Here is a 21450-nt window from a genome sequence, read left to right on the forward strand (position 1 = left end):
GGAAGATAATTACTGTATTGGTCTGCTATGATTACTTTATTAGCCCGGTAGGAATTTTGTGTGTGTGTGTGCACTAAAAAACACATAACATTAAATTTACCATCATAACAATTTTTAAATGCATGGTTCAGTAGTGTTAAGTATATTTATATTGTTATGCAACAGATCTCTGGAACTTTTTGATCTTGCAGAATGGAAACTCTATACCCACTAAACACTAATTCCCCTGCCCCACCCCCTGCCCTTGGCAACCTCCTTTCTACTTTCTATGATTTTGACTACTTTAGATAATTCATTTGAGTGGAGTCCTTTTATGACTGGCTTATTTTGTTTAGTGTAATATCCTGCAGGTTCACCTATGTTGTAGCATGTGACAGGATTTCCTTCTTTTTAAGGCTGCTTAATATTCCATTGTATGTATATAACACATTTTCTTTATCCATTCATCTGTCAGTGGACATTTGGGTTGCTTCCACCTCTTGGCTATTGTGAATAACGCTGTAATAAACATGAGTGTGTAAATATCTTTTTGAGATCCTGTCAGGATTTTTTAATGACTAAATAGATGTTTATTAGCATTCTATTTCATAAAATATAATACAATCATTTTTTGTATTATGCTAGCTATTTTTCCACACCTGTCATCCCTTTTCAGAATACTAAATATGTTTTAATCTTCAGTTCCCTGGTGGCCCTACTGTGACCAGATTTGAATATAATCTTTTTCTAGTTCTTTCTTTATATGAGCTTTTTCCTGTTCTTGCTGAACTTTCTACTTTCTGTCTCTATGTTCTTAGCTCATTCCTGTATATCTCCTTCTGCTTCTTCCTTTGGTGGTATCTTAACTTTCTATTTATGTAAAGACAGAAGTACAAAAAGAAGAAATAAATGGATATGCTTGTTTGGTGCCATCTATTACTAATATCACCATTCTCTCTTTATCTAAATTCAACTCTGGTTGAATTCAGCCCACTACCTACTCCAGGCCCATGCTGGCTAAAATGAGCACTGCTGGGTACAGACACACAATCGTGCTGATTGGTCTCACTTCAGATTCTTGATCACAAACCTCAAGTGGCCCCTATGCTGCCAGCAGTCCTGCTATATTTCCTTAGTCTGGTAGTTCTCAAAGCATGGCTCCCAGACCAGTAGCATCAACGTCACTCAGGAACTTGTTAGAAGTGCACACTCTTGACCTCATCCCAGACCATGTGGATCAGAAACTCTGGGGGTAGAAGCCAGTAAATCTGTGTGATTCTGATGCTAAAGTTTGAAAACCACTGCCTTAGTCAATTCTTTCTCCTATTCTTTGAAAATACTTTTTCACACTTTTGCTCGTCTCAAACTGCCAACAACCCCCTTTCCTTCTCTATTCCTGCCTGATGATCACTTTTTATTTCAAAGTAAATAGAAAATAGAAGCGCTCAAAAGAGAACTTCCTCATCTTTCTACATCCACATCTGCCTGCATCTACAGGTGCCCCTGTAGGCTGCCTTTTTTGCTCTCTCTAGGGACAACTCCCCTCCTGACTTGGGCATTACACCCCATCCCCTCTCCTGGGGTTGGTTTTCATCTCTACGGCATCTTTCCCGTCAGCACACAAATGTCTCTCTTTAAAAAACAAAACAAAACAAAACACAAAACTTCCCTGAAAATCTCTAGGTACTGCTATGGAGTCATCTATCAGACACATTGCTATGTGAAAATTTTGAATATTTATCTGTATTTTCTTATTTTCAAAATAAGAAACCAAAACAATGGAAGGATAATCCAAAAGCTAATACAAACAGTTACCAGTGAGGAGGGAGAGATTGGGATTGAGGACAGGAGCCAAAAGCTAGACCTATCTGAATGGTATTTGTTTACAGTTTTGACTTTGTAGCTGTTGTGTACATGATTTATATAATTTTTTTTAGGAAGATTGGCCCTGAGCTAACATCTGTTGCCAATCTTCCTCTTTTTTTTCTCCCCAAAGCCCCAGTACATAGTTGTATATCCTAGTTGTAGGTCCCTCTGGTTCTTCTATGTGGGATGCCACCACAACGTGGCTTGATGAGCACTGTGTAGGTCCATGCCCAGGATCTGAACCAGTGAATCCTAGGCCGCCAAAGCAGAGCGCACAAACTTAACCACTATGCTACCAGGCTGGCCCCTGATTTATATAATTAAAACATCAAATTATGTCAAAATCTAATTAAAACAAATTGACCTCACTGTGTAACAAATTGATAGCATAACCACAAGGAGGATTCTTTTAAGTGGGTTTTTTAAACATAATTTTAGACTTACAGAAAAGTTACAAGAGTAGTACAAAGAATTCCAGACACCTTCCACTCAGATTCCGTATATGTTAACATTTTTCTACATTTGTTTTATCCTTCTTCTTCTCTCATTCTTATCTTATCTCTTTCTGTCTATATATTTCCTAAAAATAAGGAATTCTCTTAATAGCCACAGTAAAATTATCAAAATCAGGGAATTTATATGAAAGAATACTATTATGTAATCTACAGACATTCTAATTTTATCAATTGTCCTAATAATATCCTTTATAGCAAAAATAAAAACAAGGTCATGTGTTGCATTTTAGCTGTTAAACCTCTTCAGTCTCCTTTAAACCCTTTAATCTGAAACAGTATTTGAAGAAGATGGACCCGTTACTTTCTAAAATGCCCCTCAGTTTGAGTTTGTCTGATGTTTCCTCATGATTACATCCAGTTGTGTCCTTTGGCAGGAATACCACAGCAGTGTTGCTGAGTTCTTCTCAGTGAAGGAAGCACAGGCTATCAGTCCCATTACTAGCAGTGGTAACTTTGCTAGTACTGTCTGCCAGGTTTCTCCTCTGTAAAATTACTATTTTACCTTTTGTAACTAATAAATATCCTGTGAGGAGCTACTTTGAGATTGTATAAATATCTTGTCACTCTTCAAACTTTCACCCACTAGTTAGCACCCTTTGATGGTTCCTACCTGAATCATTTATTATGATGTTAACTGCCAAATGGTGATTTTCTAATGCCAGAATTTCTTCTGCATTTATTAATTGATTTTCTACTTAAAGAAAAGCCTTTCCTTCTCCCCATTCACTTATTTATTTATATCAGCACAAACTCATGATTTCTTACTTTATTCGATAGTAGAGCAGTATTTTGACTGGATATCCCTGGTAGAATACATCCTAAGGACAAAAAAACCCACAAAGAAATCCTAAACAGCATATAGTGATTTTGTTGTTAATGGTAATGTAGGTATTGTTATTTTGAAACTTTTATACCAATATATACTAAAGGATAAAGCAAATGAGTAATTATTTTAATGTCATTAAGTACCAACATTACGTGACAAAATCAAGAAGTAAAGTAAAAACCCTATAATTAAGTAGGAAGAAGCATCAGTATGAATTGGTGATTTATTTTTCTCCTTCTAAAAAACATATATTTTCCAGCTCTGTCCACTGAAAAGTCAAAGCAGTGATAACCGAGTAGTAATAATATACCTAATACCCTGTTGTAGATTTAAATACCTTCTTCCAATAAACAAAAATGAGACTAAAGAAATGGCTGGTTTTAGATTTACGGCAAGAAATGAACAAGATAAGGCTCGAACATCTTCTTGTATCTGAGAGCAAGGAAGTTATCAGACTCCTAGAGTCTTACAAAAGGACATTAGATCTGACTTAAAGGGGCGCCCACTGCCAAAAATGCGACAATTTGAACATCAGAAGGAATAATGGGTGTAATTGATTAAAACATGCCAAATATAAAAAATCTATAAATTAATAATACCAAAAAAAACCCTTCATTGGTCACCTTTGGAGGTTGCCCAGAAATCAACTTGTTATTCTGGAAATAGTTCATAGCAGCTTTATTCATTATATCCAAAAACTAGAAACAGCCCAAATGTCCATCAATAGGAGAATGGAGAAACTGTGGTATATTCATACAATGGAATACTTACTCAGCAATAAAAAATGAACTACTGATCACAACCAAATGGATGAATCTCAGAAACATACTGACTGAGAGAAGCCTTACATAAAAGGGTACATGCCACATGGCTTCATGTATATGAAGTCCTAGTACAGGCAAAACAAATTTGTGGTGAAAAAAATATCAGAATAGGGGTTTGCACTGGGGGCATGGCAGCAGAGGTTGAATGGGAATGGGATGAGGAAGGTTTCTGGGATGATGATAATGCCTTGATAGGGATTTGGGTTACACAGATATATGGAAGTTCTTGAAACTCTCTAATGGTACTCTTAGGATGTGTGCATTTCACAGTATGTAAATTTTACCTTAAACATAATTTTAAACAAATATTAAACTCTATGATATGTGTGCTAAAGTGTGAAAAGATAGATTGATGGTTGGATAGAAGGATGAATAGGTAGATATTTGATAAAGGGAATATAGCAAAATGTTAACTGTGGAATCTATGTGATAAATATATGGCCATTTACTATAGAATTTTTTCAGTTTTCTCTTTGTTTGATAGTTTTCATAACAAAGTATTAGGGAAAACCTCCGTTTTGGAACCCCTAATTTTGAAGCTAGGCATCAATGGCTGCTAAAATCATTGAATGATAAGTTGATAGAGAACTTTATGATGATGGATCAAGGCAGACAACACCTGAACCCACGGATCAATCCTGTCACTAAAATTAGAACAACCAAGCATTATGTTCTTCCTGATGTATTATAGTAGATACACCACTCATGAAGTATTATTGCAAGAAAACTAAAATTGAATGTGAATCTAATCAAGCTTCTAGATCTAACTACCAATTTAGAGGAAATATAGGAGATTAAGGAACATATTAAATGATACCACGTAGGTACCATTAGTCAAATTCAGACTGCAAGGGATTCCACAGGGGAAATTACCTAGTATCTTAACAAATCAATGGCATGAACATTTTTTAAAAAGGTTCCAGGGGGGTATGTTATAGAGCAAGAGAGACTTAAGAGAGACAACCATCAAATGCAGTGTATGGACCTTGAATATCATTTTGGACTAACCAACTATAAGAAGACATTTTTGAGACAGCCAAGAAAAATTGAATATGGATTGATATTAATGATATTAAAGAATTATTGTGAATTTTATTGGATGTGATAATATTACGGTTATTTTTTAAGTCATCTTAGAAATACTGAACTATTAACAGATGAAAGATATGATTTGTTTTAAAATACTTCAGCAAAAAAAGTAATAAATGATTGGGGATAGATGAAGCAAGAATGGCAGAATGTCAGTAATTGTTAAAGCTGGGTGACAGGTACATGGAGTTTTATTAATCTACTTTCTCCAATTGTAAATATTAAAAAGTGAAAAGAAACTTCTTTGGCTTCACGTTCTCTTCTAGCTACATCCCATTTCTCTATTCCTAGTACAGTAAAGTTTTGAAAGATACCTGACTTTACTATCTCTACATCATCTCTTTCCATTCTTTCTTAAACCTGGTCCAATGGGGATTCTTGTCTCTATCATAACACCAAAACCCCTCTTATCGAGGTCATCAGTGACTTCCAGGTTGCCAAATCTAATAGTCAGTTCTCAGTTCTCATATTAAATGACCTCTCAGTAGCATTTCAGGACACCAAACCCCTCTGATTTTCCTCGTGCTTCACTGTCTCAGCATTCTGTTTCCTTTGCTGTAGGCCATTCTCATCTTCCTGACCGGCACCAGGTCTCAGTCCTCCACAACCTCTTCTCTTTATCAGCAGTCACTCCCTAAGGGATTTCATTCATTATCTTGGTTGTAAATACTATCTATATGCTGTTGATCCCAAATTTGTATCTCTAATCGTAGCCTTCTCTGTCCTGTCTTATAAGATCTCAATCTGTATGAAACCGAATTCTTGATCCCTCTTGTAAACTCCTCTCCCTGTGTTCCTAATTTCAGTAAATGGCATCTTCATTTTCACTCAGTTGCCCAGAACAAAAGCCTAGTTGTCATACTTGACTTAGCTCTTTTTCTCACACCCTATATCCAGCAGCAGTTCCTGTCAGCTTTACCTTCAGAATGTATCCTGAATTTGGCCACTTCTCACCATCTCACTCTAGACTAATCCAGATCACCATCTTCTCTTGCCAACTTGCCAACCATCAACTCTTGACAACTGCAGGAGCCTCCTACCTGGTCTCCTTTCTTCCACTCTTGTGCCCTTGCAATCTCTTCCCCAGACAACAGCCCAAGTGATGCTTTCAAAACCTAAAACTGATCATAATGCTCCCCTGCTCAAAACTTTCCAGTGGTTTCCCATCTCACTCAGCTTATGGGCTTTATCACTGGGAGTTCTGACCATGGCTTCCAAGGCCCTGAATGTTAGGACCTTTGATCATCTGGATCGCATTTCCCACCACTCTTCCCCCTTGCTCTTTCCTTTCCCCCTTGCTGGCTTCCTTACGCTTCTCCAAACACACGAACCCTCCTCGTGCCTCTGGGCCTTTGTACTTACTATCCTCCCCACCTGGAACTTGCTTCCACATGGCCCACACTGCCGCTTCACTCTGGTCTGTGTTCAGATATTACACTATTAGAGAGGCCTTCTCTGATTGCCCCCCTTACTAACTAAGCTCCCTAGTCTCCAAACCTGTAAGACCTCCTTACCAGCTTAATTTTACCTCATAGCACTTAACACTATCTGGTCTTATATTCATTTGTTTGTATTGGTTTCTTTGTTTATTTTCTATTTTAAGTTCCAATTTTATGATTTGTCTCACTTAAGGATTTGTGGAGAATGACCGAATCCACACTCTAATAAGAATTGCATAAATCTCAGTGTAACGTTAACTTAAGCATAAATATAGTCAGCAAACTATTAAAGGGTATTCTTTGGGATTCTGCTTTAAGCTTCCACTTCTCCTTCCTAAAAAGGTGACGAAAACCAGGGCCAGAAGACCCTGTCTGGGTCTAGTTTGTATTTTCTTCTTCTGCATCATGCCCGTCTGTTTCTAGGCTTGTTCATTTGCTGTGCCACATGCTAGAATCTTGCTAGGGCTATTGCTTTCTTCATGATGTCTGTTGCCATCGGTCTCCATTTGAACCAACTGAAAGTTCTGACTGAGAGCAGTCTTTATCGGTTGGTTTCTGTAGAGGTTTGCTTGTTTTCTCATGACCCTTCTGGCTCCTTTGTGTCTTGCTGCAGTTTGCTCACCATTCATTTACACTTGCTTATCCTCTCCTCTCTTTCTCTCACCCACACACTCATACGCACATCTATATTTGAGGGCTCATCTTTCTTTGTGCTAGACTCTATTGTAAAAGTCTTTAAACATCTTTGGACAAAAAGAGTAACTTCCGAAGTAGAACCCTGATGCTTTCATTGGGCAGAGTAAAGATCTCTCCCACTTTTGTGTATCATCATCAAACATCTCTCTGGGTGTACCAGCTCAGAGTTTTACTCCTTTTGTTTGTTTGTTTTGGTTTTTGTTTTTTGAGGAAGATGAGCCCTAACTACTGCCAACCCTCCTCTTTTTGCTGAGGAAGACTGGCCCTGAGCTAACATCCGTGCCCATCTTCCTCTACTTTCTATGTGGGACGCCTACCACAGCATGGTGTGCCAAGCGGTGCCATGCCCGCACCTGTGGTCCGAACGGGCGAACCCCGGGCCGCCGAGAAGCAGAACGTGCTAACTTAACCGCTGCGCCACCGGGCCGGCCCCAGCTCAGAGTTTTATTGCACAGGTTTTTTCATGTCCACTATCACGTAGGCTAAACCTGAACTAAAACTGTGTCATTTTATGAATGAGCAAGTATAGGAGAGAATAAAAAGTACTTTTGTCTTCTATGCCCGAAGAGGCTTGCCTTTTTCACTAACCCGTATTTTAAGAGCAGGTCATGTGTAACATCAGTCATATTGGGGAGCATAGTATTTGAACAGAGATGAAAGGTCCTCACAATTAAATCCCTTCCTGACACCAGTCCCAACAAGGTCGCAGAAAAAGATAGATGGAAAGGACAAGGTCCTACAAAGAAACTCCCATTGTGACCACAAAGCATATGATTCTTAGGGAGCCCTGATCAAGCAGCCACTCCTTGTAGAGGATGTCTTTGCCCTGGACCAAAGGCCAGCCAAGTTGTCTCCTTCTCCTTTCTCATGTCCCACTCCCACAGAGAAAAAGGGCAAGTCCAGAGAAAAGACCTGCGGGAGAAGGGCATTGGATTCCCTAGGAGCAAGGCTCAATTAAAGTCATTCAATCTGACTCTTCTTACTTGAGGGTGGAATGAATAAAGAACAGAAAGAGGATGGTGGGAGGGTGGACAAGGAGAAGACCATCAGCATCCCCTAAGGGCCAAGATATAGTGGTCCTATAGGTAAAATCAGAGGTTTCAAGAAACATTTTGTCAGGAGGTGGAAAATGTATTTTTCCTTAAGTAAATGTAGACTGTCACTCAAAGGAAGAGAATATTGCATGAAAATGCAGAAAATATATCTGTCTTAGTTGAGCATCCGTGCTTTCTGATTCTTAGCACCATACCCTAATCTTTGAAAAAAATAATTCCTGAAAGATATTGGATAAAACAGGTAAGTCTTTGGAGAAATCAGCCAGAAGTAAGATTAGGACCAATAATTTAAGCATCCAAAATAATTCCAGGAGCTTTTATATATTACTATATGATGATGTTATTCCATTTGTGTAAATTGAATTGTTTATCTTCAATTAATCTTTATCTTCGGTTTGTTTGTTGTTTGTCTGTCTTTTCAGCCCCACTGTGTTCTCCTCGCCTCAAAGGAAAACTCAGCACCTGTTAAACTTGGGGGCTTTGGGGTAGCTATTCAGTTAGGGGAGTCTGGACTGGTAGCTGGAGGTAAGAATACTTTTAAAAATTTCCTTCAAAACTTGGTCACTTTCAGGCTGGTGTAAAACTTTCAAATTAAATATTAGCACATCCTCAGTGTTTCATACTCCATTCCACCCCACCTAACTGCCTCAAAAAAGTCCCATCATATATTTTTGAATTTAATAACTCTGTAGTCATGACTAGAATTTTAGTCCCTTAAGAAGAGACTCTGTCTTTTTATTCTTTGTATCCCCAGCACTTAACAGAGAAGAGACCCTACACGCAGAGATTAAAACAGTGTTGGAAGAAGATGATATTTGGGGCAAAGTAACTTTTAAAGTTGAACTGGCCAAACAAAGTCAAATCTAAAATGTGTGGATTAACCACTTTCAGGTTTACATCTATGGCTAATTTTTAATTCCATGCTGTTTTTCTCTTTCCATTTGTGAAAGAGTCCTGCTCAAGCCCTCAATCTGAGTATTTGGGAAGAGCAAGCAGATGTGAATGCAGACTGATTTTATTCTTATCCAAAGCAGAACATAATTAGAAAGTTCCCGTGCCAGAAGGAAGAAGAAAAGTTAAAATAGAAACTTTCTTCACCAGCGTACAGAGGTGGATGCCAGTTACAGATTCAAGTATTTGTTTTTTTATTTATTCCTTTCAATGGCTCAGAATGCTGCTCTGTTTTTAGTTCTGTTGCTTAGTTTTGCAAATTATTTAGTTCTCCATTCTACAAACTATCAATCTTCTCATCATTGCCTCCTATTTTCCATCTCCAAATACCGGCAGCCTTCACAAAGAGGAAAAATATGAAAAATATCAACAGAACCTTTTTAAAGCTGTCAACTTTCAAGAATGCTTACATTAAATTCAAATACCAGACAAATGATAAATATCAAAATAATCTGTTACACAGGATATTTCATTTATTTTGATTCACTGTTACTAAACGTCAAAGCGGTAGTACTAACATAGACCATCTTCTTTTTTTTTTATTGAGTTATTGATAGGTTACAATCTTGTGAAATTTCAATTGTACATTAATGTTTGTCAGTCATGTTGTAGGTGCACCACTTCACCCTTTGTGCCCACCCCCCACCCCACCTTTCCCCTGGTATCCACTAAACTGTTCTTGGTCCATAGTTTTAAATTCCTAACATAGACCATCTCTGAAAAATGAGCCATGAGTCAGTTGTTTTCTTTAAACAGTTGTTTCACCACATTGCCCCCTAAAAATTAAATTATGTTTAGATTTTCTTCTAGTTTTACATTCTCTTCCAGCTAATCATTTCCAATAATATTAGAAACTGCAAGTTGAGTAGAGTTTTAAAAACTGATTTTTTTCCTAATTCAAACACTTTTCATCTGTAACTAGAAGATTAACCATAGGGACAGATAGTAACACATGGTTTAATTGTAGAATCATTGAATCTTCAGATTTGAAGGGGCCTTAACTTCTCCAGTCTTGTAATTAATGATTGAATTCTGTCATAAAATTCCCAGAAAAAGGTTGATCTCTAGTTTAATTCCTCAGATGGCAAAGAATTCACTATGTCCCAGGACAGTTCATTGCATTTTCAGAAAGATCGTTAGGTATTGAAACATTCATCCTTGCATTGAACAGAAATCTATTTTCCTGTAACTTCCACTCAGTGGTCCTAATTCTGACATTTGAAGCCACACTAAACAGTTTTAATCCTTTCACCTGATAGCCATTCAGGTTTGAAGACAGCTGTCATGTTCCCCTAAGTCTTAACCAAATTAACTTGTCTAGGTTAATGTAGCCATTCCTTATATAAACTGGTTCAGAATCTCCTCACTATGCACAAAGAACGGAGCCAAAACTGAGCACAACTACAGGTACAGTTGAGTGCACAGGAGCTTGGGGCTATTGCTTCTTTTGCTGTGGGTCTTACATTTCTCTCAGGCTCTCAATTGCATTTGCTTTTTGGACAACCGCATAACACTGCTGGCTCATAATAATCTTGCAATCAACTACAAATCCTAAATTGTTGTTTTTAAACAAGTGTTGCTATTTAACTCTCTCAAATTCGATATTTGTACAGACCCACCCCTGTGTTGAGACTACACAATTATCACACATAATATCTGATGATTATATCCCCAAGGTTGATGGGATGAAATGAAACAAACTTGTGTTGTGTTATCTACTGACAGTATATAATGACTTTGTTTCCCTTGATCTGGATCTGGGTCCTGTTAGTATTCAGCATGGCTCGGGTCTCATATTTTACTGTGCTTCTTGATTGAGGGGGAAAAACAGATTCATTAGATTTACCTGGACATTTTCTACCTGTTAATCTATTTTCCTAAAGTCCATGAACTTTTCCCCTACACTGTATATTTTTAAAGCTGAATTTGAACACACAGTGTGTCAGTTATGCAAAATTTATTTTTCTCAGTGCTTCAAGAATTAAAATATTTTGTGATGGTCAAAATGTTATCATTTCTTAACATACCCTTCCTTGCAGTCTTGAAATAACTACTTCAAGTATTACAATGTCTTTAAAAGTATAATGTATGTAGATAAGGGATAAGTGATTTCTCTTATAAAAAGCTTCCTGTTTGTTTAAGATACTTTTGAAAATTTTACTAATATTTATCAACTCATTTGCTAATCTTTAACAGAAAGCTATTTTCCTGTCAGAATCTTTGATCACTCAGTCCTCCAAATAGAAAGGAATTCTTTCCTTTATGTGTTCCATATAGTAAAAACCATTTACATACATTTACACTTCCCCTATTTGAAACTCAGCTGGAAAACTCACTTACCTAGAAGATACCTAGGAACCTAAAAAATAATTATAATAGCAGCAAGACATTTGATGCCCTTATACTCTTTCATGGTCCTCTCAAGTGAGCGTCTAAAGACACACTCTCTGAGGCTGACATGCTCCCGTTTTTTATAAAGTTTTATGGATTCATGATCCTTCATACCTTGCACCTGCTGTTCCCTCTGGTTAGAATGCCTTTTGTCATTTTATGTATCTGGTTAACTCTTACTGTTCTTAAAGGCTGAGCTAACAATCATCTCCTCTTAAAAGCAGGCTGATCTTCACCTTCCCAAGTTAGGTAGCCTTGTTCCTCCTCTTCCACATTACTGTAACGGTCTGGGCTGCATACCTCCATGTAGCATTTGATGCAGGCATTTGTAATCGTATCAAAGACTGAGCTTTGTGAGGGCAAGGGGGACCATGGCTTATCCTCCTCTGTGCCCACAGCACCGACCATGGCGTCTAGAACCTAGCAGGCACTTAGGAAATTGTTATTAAATGAAAGAATCTGGTTGATAATTCATTTCCGGTTAATAGCAGATTTTATGCAACAAATTAGGAGAAGCCAAACCTGGAGTAAGTGTAGTGAGAGAAAAGAAATGAAAACCTGACAGAAAAAATGTGTTGAGCAGATACCAAAACTTGGAAAGCACGGCAGCCTTTTAATACCGAAGAAATCACCCCTTGTGTACCTCTGAAGTTCCTGAGAGTGTTTCCTGTTCGAAAGCATAGTTCTTTAACCAGTATCCACAATGACAATTTTGAGTCATCAAGAAAAGGTTAAATTATGTGTAGCATCTTGTGTCAAAGAAGTCAGGAAATTGTAGAAAGGTAGCCATCCAAAATTATTAAAGTAAGAAGGTTTGGGTGCAATAAAGATTCAAGTCCTGAAGTATTGAATATGTAGCTATTCAGAACAATTCCTTCCCTGAGGTTCTAGATAATGAGCTTTTATTATATTATCAAAAAAATCTAACATTTAAGTATTTAAATGTGTATCTAAAGTATGTCATATACAGTTAGATTTAATTTGGTTTGGTAATTGACTTCCTGTTCTTAGAATTTTGTTGTCAAAGTCACAAAAACCAAGTGGAAAAAACCAAGAAGGAAAAGTCGAGTGATCACAAGCAGGGAGTTTGGGGAGGTTGGTGTATGTTAAAGGTTGACTCCAGTTCGTTCACGTTCTACTGATCTGCATGAAGTAAAAAGATCATTCCTATATAGTCTTTCTACCATGGTCTTCCCCCCATCATCTGTGAGAAAATTATTGAACCAAAAGACATGCATCTTTCTCAAGGATGAACACTAATTCTCCAGAACAGGCTAGTCTTCAATCCAGGTAAATGGGGAGAACCTCCTCAGGATGGCTGAGACTGGCCATGGTGGCTCTGACTGTTCCCAAAGTGAGGCCCCATTTTGAGTAGTTTGGCACTTGTGTGGGCAGTGGTAGGAGTCAAATTGAGTTTCAGAGTCATCCAGACTGTCAGCAGGTACCCTGATCTCTTGCCCTGCTTTTCCCTACTCGTGCCAACTCCTGTCCATCAGAACAAGGTGAATTCTTCAATGGCCCCACCCGTCCAGGCTGTTAATGAATTAGGAGGTTTAGCTCTCATCACTTCAGCTTCTTTATGTTACTTGAGGAAGCAAAATGGGGCAATATGGCAATAAAAATATTTCCTTCTAACCAGTACAGAATTTTCATTGATCTACTATACATTTTAAATGAAAGTTTTTTCACTCTCTGAACCCTGAACTTAAACTCTTCTATTATGGAGGAAGGAGGGGAACCGTAATGATCTGCACAAAGGAACATCCCCAGTACACAGTGCTGCTTTTTCCTTCTCCATCCCCACCAAGTTTGACAGGACTTTATGGTACATTCTCTCTAGCACGATGAGAATATCGCTAAGGTCTTTTTTAGTTCTGAACCACAGTTCTAAGCTCTAGATAAGTATTGTGCAGTGTTCAAAGTTAAAGTTATCTTGGGCTGGATATGATGAGAGAGAGGAGAAAAGGAGGGAGCCTGGTGGGCAGTGCCTCCTCCCACAATAACTTCCCTACACTGTACAAGTCTTTCATTCTACAGTAGAAGAAAAGACTTCTTGTGGGATACTGAGTTAAAGATGGCTACTAGTGTGCAGACAGCTGCTGTCAGATTCCTTCCTGAAAGCTGGTTTTGATAGAGAGGGGAAAAGGAAACTTTAAAGAAGATGGAGGTCACGGAGAGTTGAATGGGAGGAGCTTCATGATTTTGCTTTGGTTTATGTCATACATTTGCTCTCATTCTCTTCAAATGTTAACATTAGGAGGAAGCTTAAAAGATCCTATTATAACAAAATATTACTAACCATTGTTAATTGCTATAGTCAACTCCTAAAATCAATTGAACAGGATTTCAGATTCAAATTCCAAATCAAAGTTCTCAGCATTAGGTTTAATTTGAGAATTTCCATTTGGCAGTCAAAAGTAATCTTTTTCTCCACAGATTTTTTTTCTCACTCCTGCCCCCTTCCCTGCCCTCCCTGCCCTGCCCCGGGCAGACTGCTGATTCTTTCCTGGGCAGCTGCAGACTCTGCCTGCTGACTCTTCCACCTGCCTCTGCTCTATATTGTTAGCGATTTTCGAACATGTGAAACTTAGAAAATTTAAACAACTTCTTCATGAAGCAAAAAATAGGTATATACTTACCATGTACCCTGCTGAATTCAATAAATAGTACCAGTGTGAAAAGACTGAGTAGCTCTCCTGGGCTCTGTTTTCAACAGGTGATTAGATAAACAATTTTTTTCCTTCTGTGAACTTGATTTTATGGAAGAGGGGAGAGGGGGTGAAAGAATTTTTCTATTGTTAAACTTTTTGTTCAGACTGTTATAGTTCTATGATGAAGTTTTCAAATGAGAATAAAAGCCCATTTTATGTAAACATTTTTCCTTAATTTTGTTGTTGTTGTTTTAAATGTAGGACGTGTTGGAACACCTCATTTTATGGCCCCAGAAGTTGTCAAAAGAGAGCCTTATGGAAAACCTGTAGATGTCTGGGGTTGCGGTGTCATCCTTTTTATCCTGCTAAGTGGTTGTTTGCCTTTTTATGGAACCAAGGAAAGATTGTTTGAAGGCATTATTAAAGGAAAATATAAGGTAATATGAATATTTTATTTTTCCATTGAGATTAAATTGTTCTGAAAAATGTGTTTTGAAGTTACTGTCTGTCTTTGGATTGCTTATTGACTGTCACATAGTTACCCAGTCAGAGAAAAGTGCTTGTTCGCGTCATTGATCCACTAGCCTTGCCAGGCAACATAGGCCTCAGGTAAATTTCTGAGTTGCTGTCAGCTGAACTGTCATCTAGGTGGCAGAGAGGAGACTTACTTTAAAACAACCGTTGCTATCTGGTGACCGAACCCATTTATTCAGGCTAAGCTAGAAAATAAAGTTATTTGGCTCTTCTTTGTGTAATTTGAGAAAAAGCCTTTATTTTTAAAGCTTTTTGCTTAATTTGTAAAGTTAAAATGGAAATTTTATGCAGGTAATTGTAGTAATTCTTTGTCAGATGATTTAAAGATTTATTGTCTATTAGCCTTTATTTATTTTGCTTTATCACGTATGTTTATTGCATTTTGTGTAGTCAGCCAGCACAGCTGAAAAATTTGCCATTTACTTTCCAGGATAAACTGAAATGCCAGTATCACAACTGCATTTCCTAATGTAATTTGGAGCCATTTTGGTGTGACTTAAACATTCATATTCTTCTTTGGTTACTATGGATTGGAAACTGCATGCACTATTCTCAAACTGGTGATTAGTACATTATTACTTTCATTACTGAAAAATTAAAAAGTCATTACTGACATTGTAATGGCCATACCAAAAAGACCTAAGTAATTCTTGGAAATAAATAAGCTTACGGGTGGTCTCACTACCCCAGCTCTTAGACTTTTTTGCCTTGTACCACCATGAGTGGCTGACAGACTAGGATGCTGTGTGTGGGAAGCATGGGGGAGTGTTTGACTGGATATCAGATCAGGGCTGCTTATGTTGGAGAAGTTCCTTTTCCTCCCATTATTCCTGAACTCTGTACTTTCTATTCAGTAGAATCACTGTTTCATTTTCAGCCATGCCTGGCAACATAAAACCAAACACAGGTTTATATGACTTCAAAACTGTGAAGCCCCTGAAGTTTTCTTTTCAATTCCTCAATAATGTTACAATTTTATATGGGACTTGAAAAAATATAAAGAAAAAGAAATGAAAGGTATTGTAGTTTCAGAATTGCTACCTTAGCCTTTTAAGCCGTAAATGAAACTTGTGGAGGTGAGAAGCTGAGAATGGTTTATCCTTCTTTTCCCCTTCAGCCTTGTGCGCCATCAGCTTGTAAAGGCATACAGGTTGCTCTTTTATTTTATTTAGGTTAAGATATATGCCAAAACTTTGTTAACAGAGAAAGATGTTTTAAGTATAGATTTTTCTGTTTCTCTTAGAGTCAGTTGGCCACTGGGGAATAAAATCAGTCCTTTCAGGGTGACTAAAAGTTTCGGGAAACCGCTTGTAAGTAATCACCCGCCTCCAATCCCTGGAAATTGTGAGTGGCTATCAGGAATGCATGGTCATAGCTTTCTGGTTGAATTTTGCCAAGTGAAGTTACAGATACTAACGTGAAAAGAAACACAATTCGTAATGCATCAGCGTAATAATAATACTAGCAATAATGAGAGCTAATTCGTCCATGGCACCTACTGTGTGCCAGAAACTGTTCTAAGGTCTTATGTTAACTCCTTTCATCCTCACAGTGACTTATGACGTAGATACCAGATAATAAAATCTCCCACCTGCCTTTTTGAGTTATAAGCATTTGTTAATAGAATTATTCCTTTGTGTTTGTTCAGTTGCTAACTTTCTGGTTTCCAAGGCAATGTGCTTCATTCCAACAGCTTCTGGTATTTTATTTTGTCTATTTTTAAAGCATTGAATAGTTATTTTTGTTTCTTTGTAAGAAACTTGGATAGAGCACGTGTCCAAAATTAAATTATTTTAAAATTCCATATTCTTAGTATTAAAGTCAGTCAGATGGATGGTGGCAGCTATATCATAATTTCTGTAACTGGCGTTTGAGGTTAATAACTTATTTGCTCTTTTACTTGGCTAACCCCACTTCTCTTATATTCGTGGCTTTCCTTACAAACACTCCAGGTTTTTGGCAGCTTAGTTTGAAGTGTATAGATCCCTTTCTGCCATCAATGATGAACCTAGTGGGCCTTTTTTTTCCCCCAAATATACTGTGCTTTGATGGTGTCAGCGTTTATTTTTACACTTTTTTTTTTTTTTTTGGTGAGGAAGATTAACCCTGAGCTAACATCCACCATCAGTCTTCTTCCTTTTGCTGAGGAAGATTGACCCTGAGCTAACATCTGTGCCTATCTTCCTCTATTTTATATGTGGGACACCTGCCACAGCCTGGCTTGATAAGCAGTATGTAGGTCCATGCCCAGGATCTGAACCTGCGAACCCCAGGCCACTGAAGCGGGCTGCACAAACTTAACCACTACACCACTGGGCAGGCCCCTATTTTTACATTTTTTATTATTGAAAATTTCAAACAAATAAAACTAGTAGAGAAAATAATATAATGAACCCCGAGCTTTAATACTTATCAGCTTAAAGCCAATCTTGTTTAATCTATATTCCACATACTGCTAGATTATTTTGAAGCAGATCTCAAAAATATTTCATCATCCTGGTGGTTCTTAACAAAAGAACTATTAACAAACTTCCTTGATCTCAGTGGGTATTTTCAAGAAAATTTTGATGACATATTTTAAGTGTAAATTTAAATTGTCATAGTTTATAAACTGCTACTGATCTTAAATTATTTTAACTTTTTATTTTCATTTACTAGCTTTCTTTTAAGTGCTAACATTTAATTTCAATTAACATGTTTATAAATAAAAATATATTTCCCAAAGTGTATAAAAGATGCAGTGTCATCTTATGTCCTTTGTTTCGGGATAGCCAGTTGGTATCTACACAGCAGGAGTCTGAGCTGCCTGGCCGTAGTATTCAAATAGGTGAGACTGTTTTATAAGCCCTGTTTTGTTCCACTTTACTCAACCTCACAAATTAATTTCAGCTGCTCTTCACAGCCAAAGGAAGAGAAAATCCTGGATTGGACTCTCTCGTAAAAAGGAGGGAGGTGTATACTTCTCATCTTCTACTCACTCGAGAAGTCTTACCACCACCTTTAGATGATTTCTCAACCCCTTTCCCGAGAACAAATCATTCCGACTTTAAGGAGCTCATCAGCTCCGGGTTGGGGAAGAGGGAACGAGGCTCTCTAAGCCCTATCTAATCACTCACCTCCTTATTTCCGACTGGTCAATTGGTCACAATTTCAGTAGGGTGACAGTATTTCAACAGTCTCATGGCATTCATTTTAATTGAAGGAGCTAACAAGCAGAAGTGACTATCGTTTGGAATTCTGTTAGAGAAAGAAAATGGAACATTTTCCACTCTCCATCTCAAAGTACAAAGCCTCACGTTAGCCAGAGTAAAGTGTCTAATGCTCACCCTTGGCCAAACTGTAATGCTTTATATGTCTGTGATGCAATTTGTGATTTCATTTGGCTATAAATTGTTGTGGTCTTTATTCTCCATCTTTTTCTCTTAGAAGGTGACATTGGTCTCTGCCAGTTAAAGCCACGGCATTGCTTAAAGCTCCTGGCACCAGGCAGCTCCCATAAGCTCCCTCGATCAGTCGGCTTCCTGATATTAAATAGAGAATGAGGCCCTACTCCGTCTCCACCCTCCTGTTTCCACTTGCCTTCCCAACTCTAAGCCCTAAGCATTCCTTTCCAGTTTTTTCTGGTTCTTGGTCTCAGACATACCCATTTTCCCAGGAGCCTTCCAGCTCTTTTCCTCACAGATCCACGGCCTTTCTCACAAATCCTGTGCCTTTTGAAAAACTCATAATTGTTTTAGTTTGACCTTAGTCAGTTTACCTTGTGGCTTAGTTGTCTCATCTCTAAAAGAGGAACAAAAGTAACTTCACTGAGGACAATATACCAGTGAAGTGGGTATTTTTGCAGGGCCTATAGTAATAGTATATTTTTACCTAAATACTGAAATTGATATACTGTGACCAAAATATCCTATTAATAACTTTGTATAGCTTCACAATTACTGCTAATCCTAATTTTTAAAAACAAAATGTTAAAAATATTTCTTTAAAAATCTTAATTTTTAAATTCTATTTTAGTCCTTTCTGGATCAAAGTATTCTAGTTTCTTTCGAGTCTAGATTCTAGACTATTTTAGCTGAGGTAGAACCTGGAATCATGAACGTTCTATTCTTCAATTACTAAAAATATAACTTATGTAATAACAAGAACATATGTAAGGAATGTTTATTGATACAAAATCTCATATAACAACCAGCAACAAGAAAAGAATCGGGTTTGTCCTCTTCTTCCTTAGAAAGCAAGCCTTTAGAATCAGATTTCTCTTCTTTGCTCTGAGAACTTTATTCACATTGAAACAGCACAGGAATATTAAATAATAGTGAATGCTAACTTCTCCCAGAAAGTGACCATGTAATTTTCCTTTCCTCCTCTTCAGATGAATCCAAGGCAGTGGAGCCACATCTCTGAAAGTGCCAAAGACCTCGTACGTCGCATGCTGATGCTGGATCCAGCGGAAAGGATCACTGTTTATGAAGCACTGAATCACCCATGGCTTAAGGTACGTGAGCTCATTGGTGGCCATCTACTCTTCATTTGAACATCTCCAGTGACAGGAATGTGTTGCTCTGCAAGGTGCCCCTTCCACCTTTTGTTTTTTCTGAGCATCTTTTCATTACAGTTTTGCTCATCTTCTTCGCTGTTTGCTCACATCCTCTGTAAACATCGGAGTGGAGCACATACCATTCGAATGACATTCAGCTGTCAGACAGAGGATACAAAAGTGGATTGAGACAGAATATATCGGGAAGGAAGGCACGTTTGTACTTTACCAACACATGTTCCGAAATGTGCAACATGAACAACTGAAATAGTACCGTGTTATAATAACAAATGAATGATCTTTATTTTGGGCATGACTATCTGCTTTGTAGCACTATTTTTATTTCAATAGATACTAGATATGGAGTCATTATTTTAGGAAAAAGGCAGATTTCCTAAATTCTTTTTATATCCCATCTTGTGAATGAGTATTAAGGAAAATGATAATTTGGGACTTCAATGAAACAGTATTATTTGATGAAGACATTATACAGTTCAATAATTCCAAGAAATTCTCACTTTACAGAGGAGAAAAGTAAGGCTCAGAGAAGTTAAGAATCTCGCCCCAAGTCACAGAAGCTCTCGGTGGGGGAACCAGGATTTTAGTTCATGCCACCACAACCCTTTCCTTTGTACACGAGCTCTAGCCCTTCATTTACTTAAAGATACCACTCCAGCAGTTTTCCCCGTCCTGCATCCTCAGTTTCCTATCTCTGTTAACTCGAACATGCTACAGTTTATTTTTATTATACATGCACACATACACACACCTTCTCCTGACCCTACAACCCCCTCCAGCTTCTACCCTATTCTCTGCTCCCCTTGATGGCAAACTCCTAGAAAGAGTTGTCTGTGCTCACTTTCTCCAGTTTCTCCCATCCCTTTCTCTTGAACCCACTCTCCTCAGGGTTGCAATCCTACCGACTCCACTAAAACAGCTCTTGCCAAGTCACTAATGACCTTCACATTGCTAAGTCCAGTGGTCAGATCTCAGGCCTTCTACCTCTTGGCGTATCAGCAACAATTGACATCCGTCCTCCTGAAACACTGTCTTCTCGTGGCGTCAGGATACTCATTCTCCTGGTTTCCCTTTTATCTCTCTGGCTGCTCCTTCTCAGATCGTGCTGATCCTTCCTCCTCTCCCCCCACCCACCTCTTCACAATGGCACCCCATAGACCTCCATCCTTGCTTCTCTTTCTCTGTCTACACTCAGGCCCTTGGAGACCCATCTAGTTTTATTTTTTTTATTTTATTTTTGAGGAAGATTAGCCCTGAGCTAACTACTGCCAGTCCTCCTCTTTTTGCTGAGGGAGCCTGGCCCTGAGCTAACATCGTGCCCATCTTCCTCTACTTTATATGTGGGACGCCTACCACAGCATGGCGTGCCAAGTGGTGCCATGTGCGCACCTGGGATCCGAACCGGCGAACCCCGGGCCACCGAGAAGTGGAATGTGCAAACTTAACCGCTGCACCACCAGGCCGACCCCCCCATCTAGTTTTAAAGGCTTTAAATGCTATCTGTCCACCAATGACTCCTGAATTTATACCTTCAGGCCAGGCCTCTCCTCTGAGGTATTCTTTCTTAATCCAGTATATAATTTTGCTCCCTGATACCGCTCTGATGTCACCCCTTACTATTCTCCTCTTACTCTGTTCTCCTCCTGTTGGCCACCTTGCTGTTCCTCACGCAGCAGGCACATTCTCCCTTCAGCACCTCTATGTTAGTCGTGCCCGTCCCTAGAGTACTCTTCCCCTAGGTATCTTCATGGCGTACTCCCTGCCCACTCAATTTAAAATCTGGGAGAAGGAATGCCCCCTGCCGCCGGTATTCCTCTCCCCCTTCCCCACCTTAGTTTTCTCCATAGCATTTGTCACCATAAGTGTACTTATACTTATTTATTTGTTGTCTGTCTACCCCAATAAAATACAAGCTGCATAAGAGTGTGAACTTTTAGCTATTGGTTCACTTCCGTCTAGCACCCTAGAAAGTTTCTGGCATATAGTAGGTGCTCAATAAATATTAACGATTGACTGAATGAACGAATGAATTATACCGTGCTACTTCCCCAAAGATTATGCAAAACAGTAAGATATATT

At 38.4% G+C, this 21450-nt stretch overlaps 1 protein-coding gene across 18 annotated transcripts in view; it reads left to right on the forward strand.

Moving 5' to 3' along the window:
- The window catches only part of CASK (calcium/calmodulin dependent serine protein kinase), a 362261-nt gene that overhangs the window by 223638 nt on the left and 117173 nt on the right, over nt 1–21450 (forward strand). For all 18 annotated transcript variants that reach the window (XM_070502071.1, XM_070502072.1, XM_070502077.1 and 15 more), the window contains exons 6-8: nt 8712–8814; nt 14544–14719; nt 19189–19311. In XM_070502071.1, coding sequence (XP_070358172.1) covers nt 8712–8814; nt 14544–14719; nt 19189–19311 — 402 coding nt within the window. The remainder of the gene's footprint in view (nt 1–8711; nt 8815–14543; nt 14720–19188; nt 19312–21450) is intronic.

Source organism: Equus asinus, chromosome X (genome assembly GCF_041296235.1).
Source record: "Equus asinus isolate D_3611 breed Donkey chromosome X, EquAss-T2T_v2, whole genome shotgun sequence".
In the NCBI taxonomy this organism is placed as follows: Eukaryota; Metazoa; Chordata; class Mammalia; order Perissodactyla; family Equidae; genus Equus; species Equus asinus.